The 18748-nt window shown below is 48.1% G+C and overlaps 1 protein-coding gene across 1 annotated transcript in view; it reads left to right on the plus strand.

Moving 5' to 3' along the window:
• STARD9 (StAR related lipid transfer domain containing 9) overlaps positions 1–18748 on the plus strand; it is a 76136-nt gene that overhangs the window by 31822 nt on the left and 25566 nt on the right. The window contains exons 14-20 of the mRNA XM_012556732.2: positions 4219–4398; positions 7731–7782; positions 8289–8426; positions 9736–9818; positions 9950–10053; positions 15762–15952; positions 16419–16890. Coding sequence (XP_012412186.1) covers positions 4219–4398; positions 7731–7782; positions 8289–8426; positions 9736–9818; positions 9950–10053; positions 15762–15952; positions 16419–16890 — 1220 coding nt within the window. The remainder of the gene's footprint in view (positions 1–4218; positions 4399–7730; positions 7783–8288; positions 8427–9735; positions 9819–9949; positions 10054–15761; positions 15953–16418; positions 16891–18748) is intronic.

The following is an 18748-nucleotide window of genomic DNA, read 5'->3' on the forward strand; positions in this document are numbered from 1 at the left end:
TCTGTGAAATCTAGAATACAAATTATCTGCTTCCAAACTGCAGTGGTGGAACAGGCACAAGGTAGACATTTCCATTACAAACAGACAAAATTGGAGGGAAAGAAGGGATAACAGGTACCAAGGAAGTCAGCAGAACACATTACATTAGCTTTCAGGGGTTGAAAATAATCCTCTGGTCTCTGAGACCATTTAGGCGGTGGCCCTGCCCTCCAGACTCTCAGTGTTGGCCACACTCTTTGGTTCCTGGGTGGAGGCCCCTTGACTCTGGGCTTCAGCTCAGACTTCCAGGTCCACTGGGACTGCAACTCTGCTCCTTTGAATTTGGGCAGCCCCATTTTCCTAGTCTGTCTGATTGGTGACCGTAACCCCTCAACCCTGGCAGGCCCCATTCTGCTCTTTGGGTGTGGCATCCCCACCCCTTCAGCTTTGGGCAGCGGATCTGGCCCCATCCCGTTGGCACTTGTGAAAGGCAGCCCCACGTTCTGGAACTGAGTTGATGAAGATCTGACTCATTGAAACCCAGGAGGCCATGGCCCCACTCTTTGAGACTCAGCAGGTCATGGTTCCACCCTTTGAGACCCCAGAGGTGTGGCCCTACCCTTTGAGACTGAGGCAGCTCTGCTTCCTGTGCTCGTTGTTTCTTCAGCTTCTGCTTCCTGGTTCCTTGTCCTCTCGGCCCTTCGAACCTTCAGCCTCTTGGTCCAGCCTGGCCTGTGCCCTGCTTGGGCAACTGTTACAAAGCTCTTTAGCTCTACTAATAAGTGCCTGGAGGAACCCTGCTCCACCAGCAAACCTCAGCCAGAAAGCATTCATCTCTCTTGCTTTGTGGGTCAGCAAGCCTAGCTCCACCGATAAGCATCCCACTTTGCCAGGATGCCTCCTGCCTGAAGGCACTTAGCTCTCTTGTTCATGGGTCAGCCCCCGTGCCATCTCGTGCCAGTCTCCTAGTTCTGCTACTGCTATTTCTCTGCTGCTGCTTCTCGCCGTCTGCACCATCTCTGGCGTTACAGCTCTCCTTACCTCCATTTGAGTCCTCACCAGAATTGTCTTTGATGTCCATAATTCCACCAACAGTCTCTTCAAGGCAATCTGGGCTTTTACTGTTAGGCACTTTAAAACTCTTACAACCTCCACCCATTCACAGTTTCAAAACCACTTCCACATTTTAGGTCTCTGTTAGAGCAGAACCCCACTCTCAGTACCAAATCCTGTCTTAGTTGTCTAGTGCTACTATAATAAATACCACAAGTAGATGGCTTTAACAAGCAAATTTATTCTGTCATAGTTTAGGAGGCTAGAAGTCCAAATTCAGGGCACCAGCTCTAGGGAAAGGCGTTCTCTTTTTATTCTGAGGGAAGGTCCTTGTCATCAGTCTTCCCCTGGTCCCTTCTCAGCACAGGGACCCCGGGTCCAAAGGACACACTCTGCTCTTTGCGCTTCTTTTTTTGTGGTGTGAGGTCCCACTTCTTTCTGCTCACTTTTCTCTCATATCTCACAAGAGATGGACTCAAGATACAACTTAATCGAGTAGCTTGAGTCCTGCTTTATTAACATAACTGCCTCTAATCCTACCTCATTAACATCATAAAGGTTAGGATTTACAACACATGGGATAATCACATCAGATCACAAAATGGAGGACAACCACACAATACAGGGAATCATAGCTTGGCCAAGTTGACACATATTTTGGTGGGACACAATTCAATCTATAACACTGGCCAACCTGGGATATCCCCCGCAGAGGCCTCACTCCCACTTCCCATTTCTTTGGTTTCCTGGCTGGCTCGTCAATCGTCCAGGTACGGACCAGTAAGGTGAAATTTGCCTCAAAAATTGGAGGGTGCCAAAAGACTGAAGAAAGAGGTGGTCAACTCCAGTGTGGCGGTGAAGGAGACTTACATACAAGACGATCCCTGAAGGCCACAGGACCAAAGCAGATCTCCACACGCTGCAGTTGGAGGGCAGAGGTTTTTTAGTGGTGGTGGACAATAGCGGATACATGCCAGGGGCTTACATAAGGATGACTTAGCAAACTGTAGTGAACTAGCAGACCACATGAGGGTGCTTGTGTTCAGCCTTGCAAAGTCTTTTTCCCCTTAAGTGAAATAATAAAGGGGTTTTTGGAGAAATTAGTATGTCAGTTGTATGTAGGATGATTTGAAGGGAGGGAAAACTGGAAGCAGAGAGGCCAACCAGGAAAAAGACTGCTGTTAGGACCTAGTGAGGGCAGGATTAGGACACTTCAGGAAAGTAGAATAAATGGTAATTCCCAGAGACATTTAAAAGGAAGTTTTTTTAAATTGTGGTGAAAATATGCACAACCATTCACCACTTCAACAATTTCTGCATGTATAATTCAGTGACATTGGTTACATTATTCATGTTGTGTAACCATTATTGCTCTCTTTTTCCAAATTATTCTAACACCATTAACATAAACTCAATGCCCCCTAAGCAAAAACTCCCCCTTAAAAGGAAGATTTTTTTGGTGACAGGTTGAATTTAGATCCAGCAACAAAATTGTCCCAATTTCCCATATTCTGTTGCATCATCCTTATCATTATTAAAGTGTCCTAGCCATGTCAACATTTAAAAAAAATTTTTTTTAATTGTACTTTAGGTGAAGGTTTACAGAACACCATGTCAATGTTTTGTTACCCAAACTACAAGACTAAATCTCACATTTAGAAGCTTTTCAAAAATTCTTTGTTTAATCATGTATTATTATTTTTGGTACAGAAAATCTCATCCCCTTCTATGTAAGAGAAGAAGTAAAAGAGCCAAAACCATCGCAAGCTCATGTTTTGGTAGATTTCTGTAGTGTATAGAAAAGCATCATTAGCATTTAACACAGGCCGGCAGACCTGGACTTAAACCTGCTACTTGCTGGCCTTATGTGTTTAGGCAGTGTAGGAGTGGATGACGAACGCAGCCCCGACAGGGAGATGGTTCACCAGTGCCTCCAGGTAGCCACGCTGGCTTAACTGTAAGGCAGAGTGTGCTGCTGTTCACCTCTACAAAGGATACCAGTCCTACTCAGCCCTTCTTGGTGCCCTGTAGTTGAGTAGTTTTCAGACTTTAACTCAATGATTATAACATTGAAAATAATGCTTTAAAACCTGTTGTTGTTGAGTCAATTCTGACTCATAGTGACCTGACAGGACAGAGTAGAACTGACCAATAGGGCTTCCAAGGCTGTAACCTTTAAGAGAGCAGACTGCCATATCTTTCTCTTGCTGAGCAGCTGGTGGGTTCAAACTACTGACCTTTTGGTTAGCAGCTGAGCGCTTAACCACTGCACCACAGGGGCTGTTTATAATTCTTCTAGGGTACATAAAATATTTGTGTCTAAACTTGGCATAATATTTTTTTTTCTTAAGTATTCTCCTTGTGAGAGAAGTGCTTACCTGAATCCAGTTCCTTTTCCTGAGCTTGCTCAGTTCTTCCATTCCCAGGATAAGCTTCCTGCCTATGCATTAATTTTCACCAAAAGAAGAAAAAAGGACCCAACTTTCAACAGTGTCCATTCACATCCCCAAGGTAGTCTTAGCTTAATGTCTCTAAGCCTTGGTATATTTATTTTTAAAAATCTGTTCCTGATACATAGTAAGTGCCCAGTATTTTATTGTTATTGTTGTTTTATTATTACATGGTCTTCCAGACCATATAGCCTTAATTCTAACTGAGGAGAGTTCTCTCATTGCTTTGTAGGTCTTTGAGCCATTTACAAGCTTATATTATAACTCAAGGTACTGCACCTTTGGAAAAAAATATTAGATCATAAAAGGATTCCCAAATATGGATCACATATAAGTGGAATAGGGAAAGGAAAATTATAAACAGATGTTTGCCTAATATCTCAATTAAATTTTAAAATAATTTTAAAGATAACATTTGTGGTTTTTTTCCCTGATTATAAGAGCAATACATGCTCATTGCAGAAAACTTATAAAATAGCATTTATTGAGGGGGTTTCTATTTATAAAAGTAACATTTGCTCATTGAAGAAAACTTAGAAATCACAGAGAGCCAATGCATTTTTTAATCCTTCGGTTCACAGCCAGAAAAGGTGCAGGGATCTCTGGGGGGCTTTGAATAGCAGTAACAGTGAGGAATGTGAGAAATAAAACCATGAGAAAACCAGGTCAGGATGACTTCAGCCTTCAGTCTCCTGCCCACGTTGAATGTCTGAGATCACCTTCTATATCTTTGTAGATTGACCAGCTGACTAAAGACTGGATGCAGAAGTGGAGTGACTGGAAGGCCCTCATGGAGCATTACAGTGTGGACATCAACAGAAGGAGGGCAGGGCTGGTCATTGACTCCAGCCTGCCACACCTGATGGTCTTGGAGGACGATGTGCTCAGCACAGGTGTTGTGCTTTATCACCTCAAGGTGAGGGGGCTGGTGGCCTCCCTTTCTTCCTGAGCCACTGGCCTCAGGGGTCAAGGAGGGAAAAGCCAGGGCAGCAGCCACGTTTCTGTGAATTGAAGCAGATGCCACAGAGCTGCCTTCACGTTTGCTCTCAAGAAACTGGTCTAGCCAACCGTGATCTGTTTTACTTTTGTATGAATAGATCCAAAAAAGACCAAACCAAACTCATTGCCGTTGAGTCCAATTGATTCTAAGTCATAGTGACCCTATAGGACAGAGTAGGCCTGCCCCATAGGGTTTCCAAGGAGCAGCTGGTGAATTTGAACTGCCGACCTTTTGGTTAGCAGACAAATGCTTAACCTCTGCACCACTAGGGCCCCATGAATAGAGCAGAGGACTGGAAATCAGAACCCAACGTTCATTTTTCAGCTGTGGCTCCTGTTGCTCTTATAATAACTTACTTTTATTCTCTGTGCCTTAATTTCCTCATTTTAAGGTAAGAATATTGCTTCTTACCTTCCTTTTATGACTTCCTGAGGGACAAGGATACAGTCATTGAGCATGAAATCCACACCTTAAAATATTGTCAGCACTCCTGAGCTCTGAAAGTACAGGCTGCTCAGAGATGGTGTTCAGAGGCTAAAGGGGGCATTCAGAAGATCTGTAACAGTTTTCTTCAATACCTCCCCACTTCATTCAACTCCCAAATCAGCAAAGAGTGTGCCTCCCACTTCCCAACCACTAGGCTGACATAAGGAAGCGAGGAGAGAGAAAAAAGATAAAGTGGAAAGCATGAGGGAGGATCCTGAGTTGAGGGGGCGGGGTTGCTGCATGCATTCACCTAGAAACGTTAGAATGAAGTTAAGGTCCCCCAAAAAGGACCTGGCTCTTTGTCACCTGGAGGCCAATTCCTCCCTTCTAACTGAAGCCGTTTGAGAGTTAGAGACCGATGGTGCATGGAGCCTTCTATCCTGTCCTCATCAAATATGCTTGTCTCACGGAGGAAGCACAGTCCCTGTGGATGGTGGCGCATGCTTCACGTGGCCGAAGTCCCTATGCTTACTGAAAATCCAATTTGCATTCTCATAATTGTCCCCAGCTGACATTTAAAAGAAAAAGTTTGTAGTGCTGCTATTAGCCCTGGAGAAATTAGTCTCTTAATGCTGCAGGGCATATGGGTAGTGAGATGTTCACAAAGCTCCTCACGTTTAGAAGTTCTTTGTTCTTAGGAGAAGCCCTCAGGCTGTCAGAGACTGTCCTCTCAGAAAGCTAAAGTAGCTTATTTTCTGGCACAAGGGGCATAAATGACCTCGGTGTAAAATCCTCAGGCAGAAGGGGTCCTCAACTCTTACTTCAGCAACAGGTCTAAATACCAATGGTCCTTTCATTAGCCAGAGCCACAGGGAGAAGTTAGAGGTCAGGAAGAGACTAGATGGATTAAAACTGCCAGTATTTGAATAGAATTGATCTGATATATTACATATGAAGTGAGCAGATGAAGCTGGAAGTCAAAGTAGTAGAGCTTAGAGTAGTAGCAGAGGATTAAAGGATAAGTCGGAACCTTGGAGTAGAGTGAGGATCTCGTCTGAATATAGGATCATTCTCACTGCTGAGTCGTGCACACTGAGGGGTGTGATTCCAGTAGGCCTGGGAGATGAGGTTCCAGTCCAGTTCTAGTGCTGGCATTTCTGTTTTGTTTACCAATCGCCCTCCCTCCTTTATATTTGTGTAGATCCTGGTTTAGGTAATAGTATGATAGTAATGGCACATGATTCTCTGTATTTTCTTTACTTTGCTAGCCTGGTTGCAAACTCAGAACTAGTTGCTGGTATTACCCTGGAAACGATGTTCCCTTGGGTCACCTTGGGAAGCAGTGGGGAGTGAGAAGGAAACAGCAGGGAAGGAGCCCAGGTTGCTTATATCCTGAACTTCATCTCGCAGTTTCCTGTGTGCCCCTGCTAACTCCTCCTTCCCCTGCATGAGAGTCTGAGGGGGCAGCAAGCAAAGGAGCCAGCTCAGCCCTTGTTTTCTGGGATGCCATTGCATTTTTTAGTAGTCTTCTGCCAGCAGATCTTCAGGTTGTGATTTGCTGTTACCATTTATCCTTTTGGGGAATATGCCTCATCATCGGGACTTGTCCCTGAACCTGCATGAAGAGCCTTGACCTCTTTCCTCCGAGTCACCCTCTGATTCTGTGTGATGGTGTTTGTGGCACCCATAGACTCATGTGAGCAGGAAAGCCTGGGCCCTGGCTACTTGTGTGTCTGCAGGGGGTGGGGTGGAGCGGGCAAGGCAGGCCAGAGCCTCACTTGTTGCTTCCAGGATTTTCCCTTCTCACAAGCTTCAGGGCCCTCCCTACTCTGGCTGCTGGCAGGGAAGCTGAGTGGGAACTCTGGACAGGTGGCAGGGTGAGGTGGGAAAAGCATGAGCTTAGGGCCCAGAGACCCCTGGATTCCAAACACATTCTCCTATGTGGGTTCCTCAGGCGGCTTATCCCCTGAAAGCATCAGGTTCCTTGTCCATAGAAGGGGGATGATAATTCTTGCATTTTGGATTATTAATGCCTGGGACATTTTGAGTGGTTATTCAGTAGTGATATTCCACACATTGTAAATATTTATCTAAAATTCAGCACCTCTGTTGCAGTGTTGCTGTCTTCCCCAGACAGAGCTCTGTGGTCTCACACAGATTTGCCGCGATCCAAGGGCCGAAAGCCCTCGTCTTCTCCTAACCCAGTATGTGTTTTACCTAAGGACGGAGTCATCTGTTCATACTAAGTCCGTTTCCCCTCCTCCCTTATACTCTCTTCCAGTCCTTTTTGGATCTAGATGGTACCTTTTCTCCCATTTGTGCTTTACGCTTCTTAGATTCTGGTGTCAGTTAAACTGTACCTGAGGACCAGAAGGTAAAGATCCTGTGCTTCTGTACATCTTCACAGGGTGCTTGTCTATTAGGCACTGACAGGGCAGACTTGGTGCACATTAAGCCCAGCCCCTGCAGCAGAGCTGCACCTGTGTGCCCACCTCCACAGACTGCACAACCTCCAGCCCGTGACTGGGGCTGTTCCCTGACTTCAGGCTACAGGACGGACACGAGTTTGCCAACATTTGTTGCATCTTGCGAGTAGCTGGTGCTGCTCCGTCATGTATTTTTTTGCCTCCTTCTCAGGGGCTTCCTGGGCTGCAGAGTGAGTGGGCAAAGGGATCAGAGCGGCCTGGACCAAAGTTGAGAAATGGGGCTTTGGCAGAGGCTGAAATGAAGGTGGCGATAACACGGACACACGTGGACTTTCTTTGGGGGCAGGGCTGTCACTTTTTATTCTCATTAAAATGGATTTGTTTTTTTCCCTTTAGGAGGGGACAACAAAAATAGGAAGGGTTGACTCAGACCAGGAACAGGACATCGGTAAGCGACAGGGCACCTGGGTCTGACACTTGGTGGCAGGTATTTGTGCCTGCAGAGGACTGTGATGGTGCTCGGAGAGGAAGGGAATCTTTGAAGTATTAAAGGTCGGCTTCGTTGGGTGGTGCAAAAGGTTAACACATTTGGCTGCTAACTGAAAGGTTGGAGGTTCGAGTCCACCCAGAGGCGCCTTGGAAGAAGGGCCTGGTGATCTAATTCTGGAAACTCAGCTATCGAAAACCCTATGGAGCCCAGTTCTACTCTGACACTCACAGGGTCATCATGAGTCGGAATTGACTCTGACAGCAACTGAACTGGTTTTTCTTTCTGTTGGTAAGTTTTGGGTCTGGGATGTGATAGGAGAAGGCCTGCACAGTGGGAGGACCTCAGGTGTCAGAGGAGTAGGTGGTCCTTCCACTCTTGCCACATGGATTCTGACATCATAGGAACAGTGGAGGGGCGATTCCCTGGAGCATCCCTGACCCAAGTGACCACAGCCTCTTCTGTAGTCCTGCAGGGCCAGTGGATTGAGAGAGACCACTGCACCATCACCAGCGCCTGTGGGGTAGTCGTTCTGCGGCCCACCCGGGGGGCCCGCTGCACAGTGAATGGCCGAGAGGTCACTGCCTCCTGCCGTCTGACCCAAGGTAGGATTGTCTACAGCCCTGTGTGTTCCCAGGATGGGTGAGACCCAGGCAGCTCAGTGAAACAGGCTTTAAAGATGGAATGGCAACCTGTGCAGCCTGAGATCTGAAAATGTTCTGTACAGACCCTTTCCTGTAAACAAAGACGCCCCAGAGTGGAGACCAACTCTCTGAAATACGTATCTCTCTTTGTTAGCTCTGTGCCCTTGGGAAAGTCTCTGAGCCTCAACTTCCTCATCTGTAAAATGGGGATAATAATAGGATTGCTGTAAGGTTTGAATGAGCTTATCCATGTAATGTTCTTAAAAGTGTGCTTGGCACTTAGTAAATATTCATATTGTTATTACTGCTGTTATTAATTTATTCAAATTCTATCCTTTGAGGCTGAGCTTAGATTCTCCCACTGTGACAAAGCTTTCCTGAACCACCTATCTGGAACTCATTTTGCTTTGCCTTGGAGAACTAGGGCTCTTCCTATTTATTTCTTTTTTTTTGTTGTTCTTTCTTTCTTTTCTTTTTTTTTATTGTACTTTAGGTGAAGGTTTACAGAACAAATAGTTTCTCATTAAGCAGTCAGTACATGTTGTTTTATGACATTGGTTAACAACCCCACGACATGTCAACATTCTCCCTTCTTGACCTTGGAGGACCTTTTTTTCATTGTTTTTTTTTTTTTTTTTTTGGTGAAAATAAAAAATAGCCAAAGATACTTTTTTTTTTTTTTTTTTTTTGGTGAAAATATACATAGCCAAAGATACACCATTTCAAAAATTTCTACGTGTACAATTCAGTGACATCGATTACGTTCTTCCAGTTGTGCTGCTATTCTCACTATCCTTTTCCAAATTATTCCATCATCGTCATCAACTCACTATCCCCTAGGCTTCCCATCAAACCTTTTGAGTTGCTGTTGTCAATTTGATCTCACGTAGATAATTGTTTTTTTTGTGTACCTTAGATGAAGGTTTGCAGTACAAATAGCTTCTCATTAAACAGTTCGTACACATATTGCCCTATGACCGTGGTTAACAACCCCACAACATGTCGACACTGTCCCTTCTCAACCTTGGGTTCCCTATCACCAGCTTTCCTGTCCCCTCCTGCCTTCTGGTCCTTGTCCCTGGACTTCTGTGCCTCATTAGTCCCACCTGTTTATTTCATTACTTCATCATATATGGGAAATTACTTATATGTAGTTAATACACATTTTATTGACTTAGCTGAATTGTCAAGGGCAGGACTTTACCTCACAGAACAGTACCCTGCATGGAGTACATGCTGAAAACCTGCCTCATTTTCCTCTGCCCCTCAGGAGCTGTTATAATCCTGGGGAAAGCACAGAAGTTCCGTTTCAACCACCCGGCGGAGGCTGCTGTCCTGCGGCAGAGGAGGCAGGTAAGTGGGGCTGTGTTTTCTAGGAAGACTAGCCCGCCTATTTCTCCTTTCTCGGGGAGAAGTGAGAGCTTTGTTCCTGTTGGGGTGGGGTGATGATGGCAGCCTCACTGTGCGTTCTTCCTGGTTTCCAGGTTGGAGAGGCTATTGGTGGCCCTGGCTCTTTGGAGTGGTTGGACTTGGACGGAGATGTCACTGCCTCTCGGACGGGTCTCTACCCTTTGCTTTGGAAGGAAAGGTGGGAAACAGCTGCTCTTACCGCTGTGGGACCTACTGGTTTTGCTTCTTAGTCCATCCCACTGTAGAATGGAGAGATGATCAGGGTAGCAGCCAAGGTCTGAACGAGACCTGGCCTGAATTGACTTGGGCAAGCGATTGAAGACGCTGAGTTGGCTGCTCCGTTGTCGTTGGCAGGGAGGTGATCTTGGCCCATTTATTTCCTCTCTGGTATTTCAACTTTCCTTTTTTTTTTTTTTTTTTGCCATTTTCTTTTTTAATTTTTTCCATGCAAAAATTTATACATACCTTGTTATGTGACTCTAATTGCTCTCCCCATACTGTGACAGGACACTCCTCCTTTCCACCCCTGATTCCCCATGTCCATTCAACCAGCTCCTAACCCTCTCTGCCTTCCCATCTCACCTCCGGACAGAAGCTGCCCGTTTAGTCTCTTGTATCTACTTGAGATAAGAGGCACACTCCTCACAAGTATCCCTTTATGTCCCACAGTACAGTCCAATCCCTGTCTGAAGAGTTGGCCTCGGAAATTATTTTAGTTCTGGGCTGATAGAGAATCCAGGGGCCATGCTTTCCGGGGTTCCTCCAGTCTCAGTCAGACCATTAAGTCTGGTCTTCTTACTAGAATTTGCATTTTGCATCCCACCTTTCTCCTGCTCCATCCGGGACTCTCTGTTGTGTTCCCTCTCAGGGCGGTCATTGGTGGTAGCCAGGCACTGTCTAGTTCTTCTGGTCTCAGGCTGATGAAGTCTCTGGTTTATGTGGCCCTTTCTGTCTCTTGGGCTAATACTTTCCATGACTTTGGTGTTCTTCATTCTCCTTTACTCCAGGTGAGGTGGAACCAATTGATGCATGTTAGATGGCTGCTCGCTATCTTTTAAGACCCCAGATGCCACTTACCAAAGTAGGATGCAGAACATTTTCTTAATAAGATTTATTATGCCAGTTGACCTAGATGTCCCTTGAAAGCATGATCCCCAGACCCCCGCCCCTGCTACTCTGTCCCTCAAAGTGTTTGATTGTATTCAGGAAACTTCTTAGCTTTGGTTTAGTCCAGTTGTGCTGACTTCCCCTGTAGTGTGTGCTGTCCTTCCTTTCACCTAAGATAATTCTTATCTACTATCTAGTATTTCAACTTTCTTCATCATTAAGAAGTATATCATTTTATATTCCCTATAGCCACTTTCCTCTGTCCACAAGATTTAAGTGTGTTGATAGAGATGCTTGAAATTGCCTCTGAGCTTGCCTCTCTATTCTGCTGCCAGTCCTGGCCTGCCTGTGTGTGAGCGCAGAGTGTGTGTCACCGAGCTCCCAGGGCTTAGGGTTTCCTCTGAATTTTTAAAGATAGTGTATGCCTGAGAATCCTTTTCCTCGTAACCAAGGGTCCAGAACTGTACATAAGATGGGCACAAACGCCAAGAGCCATATGAAAATATCTTGGGGTTCTGTCCCCATCCCCACTTCACTTACAGTTTGACTATGAAGCAGTGAGTCAAAATTTTATGTGTCATTTGTGACAACAAATTTTCAGAGTCTTCCTTCATCCATTTCTACATAGAATCTCCTTCCCAGACCTAGAGGCCTCTCAGATTTGATCTGGGAACAGTGGTATCCTCTTCCCATAAGCCAAAGTGGCCTCTGCTTTGGGGACCCCGGTAGAAAATGTCAGTGGGGATTCAGAACCTGTGAGATCACTGGTGTCAGGAGGCTCCCAGCACCTTGACACAGGTCTCAGGAGGGTCATGATGGCCTTTGGTGTCTTGTCTCCTTAAGAGGGATCTAGCTGCTCTTTTCTCAGGCAGCAGCCTTGATGGCAGCTAGAGGCAGTCCTGGGCGTGGCCTTGGTGGTGAGGGTGGTTGGGTGCAGGGAGCAGGAGCACCCTGACACGGAGTGCATGAGTGCGAGGCAGCACCTCATGGGAGGCTCAAGGGAAGATGATCCTAGTGTTGAGGGACTGGGGGTTCTTGGGGTGAAGGGTAAGTTGGGGAGAGCTGACTCAGGGTGGGCAGTGTCAAGGACAAGGACTAAGACTGGAGCTCTTGTTTTATCAGAAAGGCCGTCCTCTGTGTAGTGGAGGTTTCTATTAGGAAGGAGCATTGAGAATCTCGTTTGCCCAGAGTTCAGAACTTGACAAAGAATGGCATTGCAGCAAAAAAAGCAGCAGAAGTGGAGGGGAGACATTGGAAGGGGACAGAGCCAGTCGATACTGGCCCTACTGCGGGAAAGCTCTGTCACCTTAGGCAAGCTGCTGAACCTCTGAGCCGAGCCCGTTTCCTCACCTCCAGAACGAGGATCCTGCCATCTCTCTCCCAGGTGTCCTTGTGAGCAGATTACAGAGCAAGTGTGAGGAGTGCTCCGCAGGCATCTGGCACACCCGTAGCCCACGTTGCTGGGAGACTGCCTCCCTCTCTTTCCTGCCCTCCCATCTCAACCCCAGTGACCCATCCACCCCAGAGAACACTGGCCTTCTGCCTTTTAGGGCTTCTTGGGCTCTCTGTCTCCACGGGCACTGACATGACCTTTCAGAAACACCGATAGTATGCCCTTTCATCCAGAGAGGACAAAGAGGGATTTCAGGAGCAAGGCCTCCCCACCCACTGCCTCCACTGTTCAGCACCAGCTCTAGAAGCCTGTGGGCTGGTCTGGTCCTGCCCAGCTACCATAGCCAGCATCTGTGTGCCTGCCCTGTGGCCATAGTGTGGTGTGGGGCCCAAGCCTGTGATTGGCCAGGGGGAGTGGGGAGGGAACTGGTCAGAGGAGAGGAAAATGCACCTTGTCAGCTTAGCTCCCAGTCTGGGTCTGGCTGTGTCTCCAGGAGAGCCTCTCACGCTCTTTTGGGTGGGGATGGCTCCAAGACCCCATTTCCCAGGCTCTCCCTCATGAGTTTATCCGGAGGAGCATTTGTGGAGAGCTTGCAAAGCCGAGACCGACGTCGGAGCTGGGGGAAAGTGGCTAGTTGGCCCCCCTTTTTTCACTGCAGCAGTGAGCTGGACCAGGGAGCAGTGAGTCCCAGAAAAGCATTGGCTGTCCACACTGCTGGCACTTTCCCAGTTGGAGTTTTCAGGCCTTAACCTTAAATGCCTGGAGCCTGGGAGGCGCTGTGGCTGCCTCTAATGACTTAGGGACTAGACACTGCTGCGTCCTGCTGCAGGGGCAGGGGAGTCCTGGCACGCAGAGGACCAGGCAGCTGCTGGGGGACGCTGGCACCACGGAAGATGAGGACAGTCATCTGGTGGAGACAGGTCCCTTGGCTGGTGGTTAGCGGGAGACTTGCCTTTGGTAATCTACCCAGACACGTAGCAGAAGGTTGGTATTTTCTTTTCACCTGCTTCCTGGGAGCTAGGCTGATGTGTTTAGAGGAGGAGCGGTTTTCAGTCTGAAGGTGTGTGGCATCTTGGGTGGACGTGTCGTGTCTGCAGTGATAATGCCAGCCAGCCTATCCTTGCTGGCCCTGTCACTGTTAGGAAGGAAGCTATATTAGGTCTGCAGACGCCAGCTGGCGAGCTGCCACTTTCCTGGGGACAGGATACAGGGAGCGCTCTTCTAGGGAGAAGCAAACTGTACAGCTGAGGGGTGGGGGACAGGGTACAGGGAGTGCTCTTCTAGGGAGAAGTAAACTGTACACCTGAGGGGTGGGGACAGGGGACAGGGCGCACGCTTCTAGGGAGAAGCAAACTGTACACCTGTGGGCTGGGGACAGGGTACAGGGAGCGCTCTTCTAGGGAGGAGTAAACCTGTATACCTGAGGGGTGGGGACAGGGTACAGGGAGCGCTCTTCTAGGGAGAAGTAAACTGTACACCTGAGGGCTGGGGGACGGCAAACAAAGGACTTGAGTCATCTCAGGGGATTCCCAGTAAAGACCCGCGGCCCACCCCATCCATCTGGTGGTCTGTGGGTCTTAGCCAGGTTTGTCTAAGTCCCCCTGATGGCTTCACGTGTGTAATTTGGCGATTTCTGTGGTCAGACATTTCGATCAGCCATACAGGCATGATACATAGTATAAAATGTTTCCCATTAACTGGTTTTCTATTCCAGTTGCTATCCCCAGCCTTCAGCCTCACATGTGACCAAGGTGCCTTCCCTCTTTCTGTGTGTGCCCCTGTGTGTATTTGGCCTTTGCCCATGGCACAGCCATCAGCACGCTTTCTCCTGAGCATGGTCAAGGATGGGGCTGTCCTGGTCCTTGGAGCTGCTTACTGCAGGAGTCACCTCAGCACGGCCCCAGGGAAGAGACTGTGCTTGTCTCAGGCCCCCTCACCCCTCAGCCATCTAGTCACTGTCCTACATGTTCATCCTTCACTGGCCCCCTAAGACTGTAGTAAGAAATCTGACTTTCCTCTAAGACAAGGGCAGCAAACATTTTCTGTAAAGGACCCGATAGTATTTTAGGCTTTGCATGCCACGGTCTCTCTGAGGCAGCCCCAGGCAGCCGCCTTAGGCAAGATGTAAACCAGTGGGTGCGCCTGTGCCAACACAGCTTCATTTACAGAAACGGGCAGCAGTCACATGCGGCCCGCGGGCTGTGGTGTTCAGACCCCTGCTCCGAAACCCTCTGTGATTTCATTCCCTCTGCAAAGCATAAATCCCCCAAGAAAAGTGAGTCCTCCGAGCACACTGCTCATCTTGTGTGAGATCTGATCCTGGTGTCAGGCCCATAAGAGCCGCTCCCGGCTTGGGGTCGCGTGTCCTGGGGCTGGGCGAGAGGCCCTGATCCTGGCTTTTTGTCAGGTCTGGAGCTCTTTCCTGCCACTCCTCTCCCGCTGCCACCCGGAGCTCCTGGGCACTTGGCACCCTTAGAAATCTGACCGTCGTGGATAGAGACACCCAGGCAGAATCAGCGTGTGAGGTCCTTGCATAGAAGAAGACCAGGAGTGGCCCCAGGGTAGGGCTAGCATGGAGTGGAAGCTGCCAGTTTGCAGAGGAGAGTCAGAATCATCCATGATCAGAAGGGAACCTGGCAGCAGAGTCAGGCATGACCACCGTCTAGAGTTCTTTTTGAGCTTTTTATTCCAGTACATACTAATTATCAACTCGTGGCTAATCTTGTTTCATTTATACCCCCACTGAGTCTGAAGGGAATCCCAGACATATCATTTCACCAGTAAACATGTTTGTGCTAAAACTGTTGAGCCCTGCCCAGCATCTTCCGTGAGAACAGGTGAGGCCGGCTTTCCCCGGCCCTGGCCACACGTGCAGGTGTCGGGGCACACAGGTCTTGTCTTCCCTGACCCCCCACCCCGTCACGGGCTGCTGTGTCAGGGTGTGGAGTGCAGCAGTGACCTCTGAGCTCTGTGGAGTTTCCAGTCCGGCAGCGTTTCTGGGGCTTTTGTTCTAGTCAGTTTTTCCAGGGGATTTTTCAGGACATACATTTTTATTCTTTTTTAAAGAATAGAGCTTCTTAATTTAGCTAAAATTAAAAAAAAAAAAAATGCTGTCCTGGTGATTTTCCTTAACCAGAATGAAAATGTAGTTTCTGCTAAACCTGCCCCTCTAAGAATATGTCAGTCCAGGGGCCATTCTCCCTTCCTGCACTGTGACATCACGAGCTGTCTGTGACACTGTGCCTGCTTGTCCCAAGCCCAGGAGAGCAGGTGCCGAAGTCCAGAGCCCTCTCTACCCTGTTGAACTGGGGGCTCAGACTGCCACTGGCTCGTCCTGTGCTTGGTTAGCATTTCCCCTGGGTGACCCGTGGCCCCTTCTGTGACAGAGGAGTGCTGGGGGAACAGTGTGAGGAGGGCCGCCTGCAGCCGGGGGACGGAGCGACGTCCCATGGGGTCCGGATTCAGCGGCAGCAGTGCTCTGTGGAAGATTTGAGGCAGCAGATCCTAGCAGGACACCTCAGAGCTCAGCAGGAGCTGGAGTTGGACCAGGCTCGCCTCGACCAGCAGAGTAGAGACGGTAGGTGCCCACCATGTAGGGTGTCTGCCTTCCCTTCTCCTTTCTGCCTTTTCGTGCGCCCCCAGCCTTCTGCATTCTCTCCTTTGTTTTCTTTGTGATATGATGGAACCCTTGGCTTTGGGTGTTCTCTCTCTTCTTTCAGAGACCAGAGGCCCTCACAGGGGGCTGGAAGCAAGAAGGAGGGAACTCACTTCCTTGTCTCTCAGGATCATGGGCCTCCTGCTCCCTTCTCATGCACCCACTTGGCCTTGCTTTACTGCCCGCGCTGGCACGTGCCCACCGTGGTGCTGAGGCCTGGGGGTGCTCCTCCGCTTCCCCTGTGACCTTGCAGCCCCCATCCTCCAGTGCCCCTGGCCAGCTCCTGCACTGCAGACAGGGCCAGCCCTGGCCGGAGGTGTCAGAGTCCAGGCAGCCAGGAGCAGGGAGGGAGATGCTGACCTTCTGTCTGGGTGTGTTTGCTTGTCAGACCAGCAGTGGCTGCTTCGAGAAGAGACCTGGCTGGCCGGCTTGCAGCAGCAGCAGCAGCAAGACTGTGTAGCAGAGGAGGTGCTTGAGGCCTCCGTGGCCTCCGAGGCTCAGCTTCAGACAGATTCTGAGGCTCAGCCGTCCCCACTGGTCCGAAGCCAGAAGCAAGTGGTGCAGCTGCAGCTCCTGCTGAGACACGCTCTTCGGACAGCAGAGCAGGACGTCAGGCAAAAAAAGGCCACGTTCCAGCTAGAGAGACTCAACAAGAAGCAGAGGCTCCTGGAGGCCCAGAAGAGGCTGCAGCAGCTCAAGGTGTTGTGCTGGCTCCAGGATGACAGCACCCGGGAGCCCCCAGACCAGGTCCCCAGCCCGGATGCTGTGGTCCCAGGGCCTCAACGCAGAAGCAGATCAGCAAGTTGCAGTTCTTTGAGCCTCCAGAGGCTTTGCAGACAGTGCTTGCCCCAGCCGCACAGGTACAGCCAGTGATTGGCACTGGAAGCATGTGGGAACCACGGAGTATTTTAGGGCCCTTGGCTGCAGTTTACAGCCTTGTTGCCCAGGTAGTGTTCTTTGCTTCCTAGTGACTCGGTCTCCTCAATCTGCAGAGTTGGGAGATGTGTTTACTGCTCCCTTCCCCACCACTTTGTTCTTCTTCTATAATTTCTATCGTCTGAGACTCGGGCTCCTTCCCTTCTTTCTCACCGTCACAGCAGCAGCTCTTTCTTCTTCGGTGATGTCTTCAGCTCATTTTCCACCCGCCCTTTAATCACTGACTGTCCATGTGCATCAACTCGTGTGCTTTCTACCATCACCTCAGTCTCCTCATGCCTCAAACTAGATTTCATCCTTCCCGCAGGCTTCCTCCCTCTCCCTCCCTGCCCTGCCACCTCCAGTGAGCTTCCCAAGCTCACTCCCAGCTGGTTAGTAGAACACTGCCTTTCTGATTCCTGAGTTCAGTCTTGGGATCTTTCTGGTTTCTTTTTTCCCTCCGTCCTTATATCAGTCACGGTGATGTGTGTGTGTATGTTTTTTTCCTTCTGTTTATTGTTGATGCTGTCTCCCACACTGCTTGGAGCGGGGGCTGTGTCTTACACCTCTTTATGTCTTCAGGACTTAGCACAGGTGCACAGTGGACATCTGGGTTGTATTTCCTCACCTCTCTAGTCTTCAGGGTACTAAGAAGGATTTTTTTTAACTTCGTACTATGAAAATTTTTCAAACATGTACAGTAAAACCTGCAAAAGCCAGAACCTGTGTAAGGCAGAAACCTGTCAGAGAAGGAAAACTCAAATATTTTCCACTAATAGAGAGAGAGAGAAAAGTGGTAAGACCGCACCTGTCGAAGGCGGAAAGCTTACGAGATCCGGAAAAACAGGGCAGTCCTGGCGAGTTCCAGCTCTCACAGATTTCACTGTATGTGCAAAAACTTTGAAAAGTGTACTCTATATGTGAAGTATCTGATAACAAATTATCAACCTTTTCATTATAAAAATCAGTAGTTGAAACTAGTATAAAACCATATATATTAAAATGGATTCTTCTTGTGCCTTTGACAGGGTGCAGTCTTGTTTTTCCTGGTCTCCCAAGTTTTCTGCCTTCGACAGGTTCCGTCTTTTGCAGGTTTTACTGTACACAGTTGAGAGAGTACTATACCCCTTGCCCACATTAAGCAGTTATCAAGATTTGCCACCCTTGCGTTATCTTCCCCTGTTGCAGTTTTCTGATCAAGTATTTTAAAGCAAATCCTAGACATCATATCGTTTCAATCCTACTTAAGTATGCACCTCTAAAAACTGTGGACTTTTCTTATTGCCACAATGTCATTATCACACATAACAAATTTAAGATTCATTAGTCTAATAGCTAGGCCATATTCAAATTTCTGTAATTGCCCCCAAAATGTGTTTACAGTTAGTTGTTCAAATCAAAATCCAAATGAGACTTACACACTGCAAGTGGTTGTTACTGTCCTTTATGTTTCTTTAGATCACTCCTTTTGTTGTTTTATTTTGATTTTTCGTATCATCGATTTGTTAAAGAAGTTGGAGGGTCAGTTGTTCTGTAGAGTGTACCACTTTATAGATTTGTCTGTTAAATAATTCCTGTATTCCTCCTATTTCCTGTTAACTGAAGGAGTGATTAGATGCAGTCTGGCCTTTAGATAAGATAGAGAAATTGAGGAACAGAGTGGACCCGGGCCTCCTCTCAGAGCCAGTGCTGTAGGCCACAAGTTTCCTTTTGTACCTGCAGAGCTTTTCTCTGACCCCGAAGACTGTAAGAGACAGTGATACAGGATTTTTAACCTCTTTCAAAGCAAACTAAGCGGGAATT

Source organism: Trichechus manatus, unplaced genomic scaffold (assembly GCF_000243295.1).
Source record: "Trichechus manatus latirostris isolate Lorelei unplaced genomic scaffold, TriManLat1.0 scaffold00076, whole genome shotgun sequence".
In the NCBI taxonomy this organism is placed as follows: Eukaryota; Metazoa; Chordata; class Mammalia; order Sirenia; family Trichechidae; genus Trichechus; species Trichechus manatus.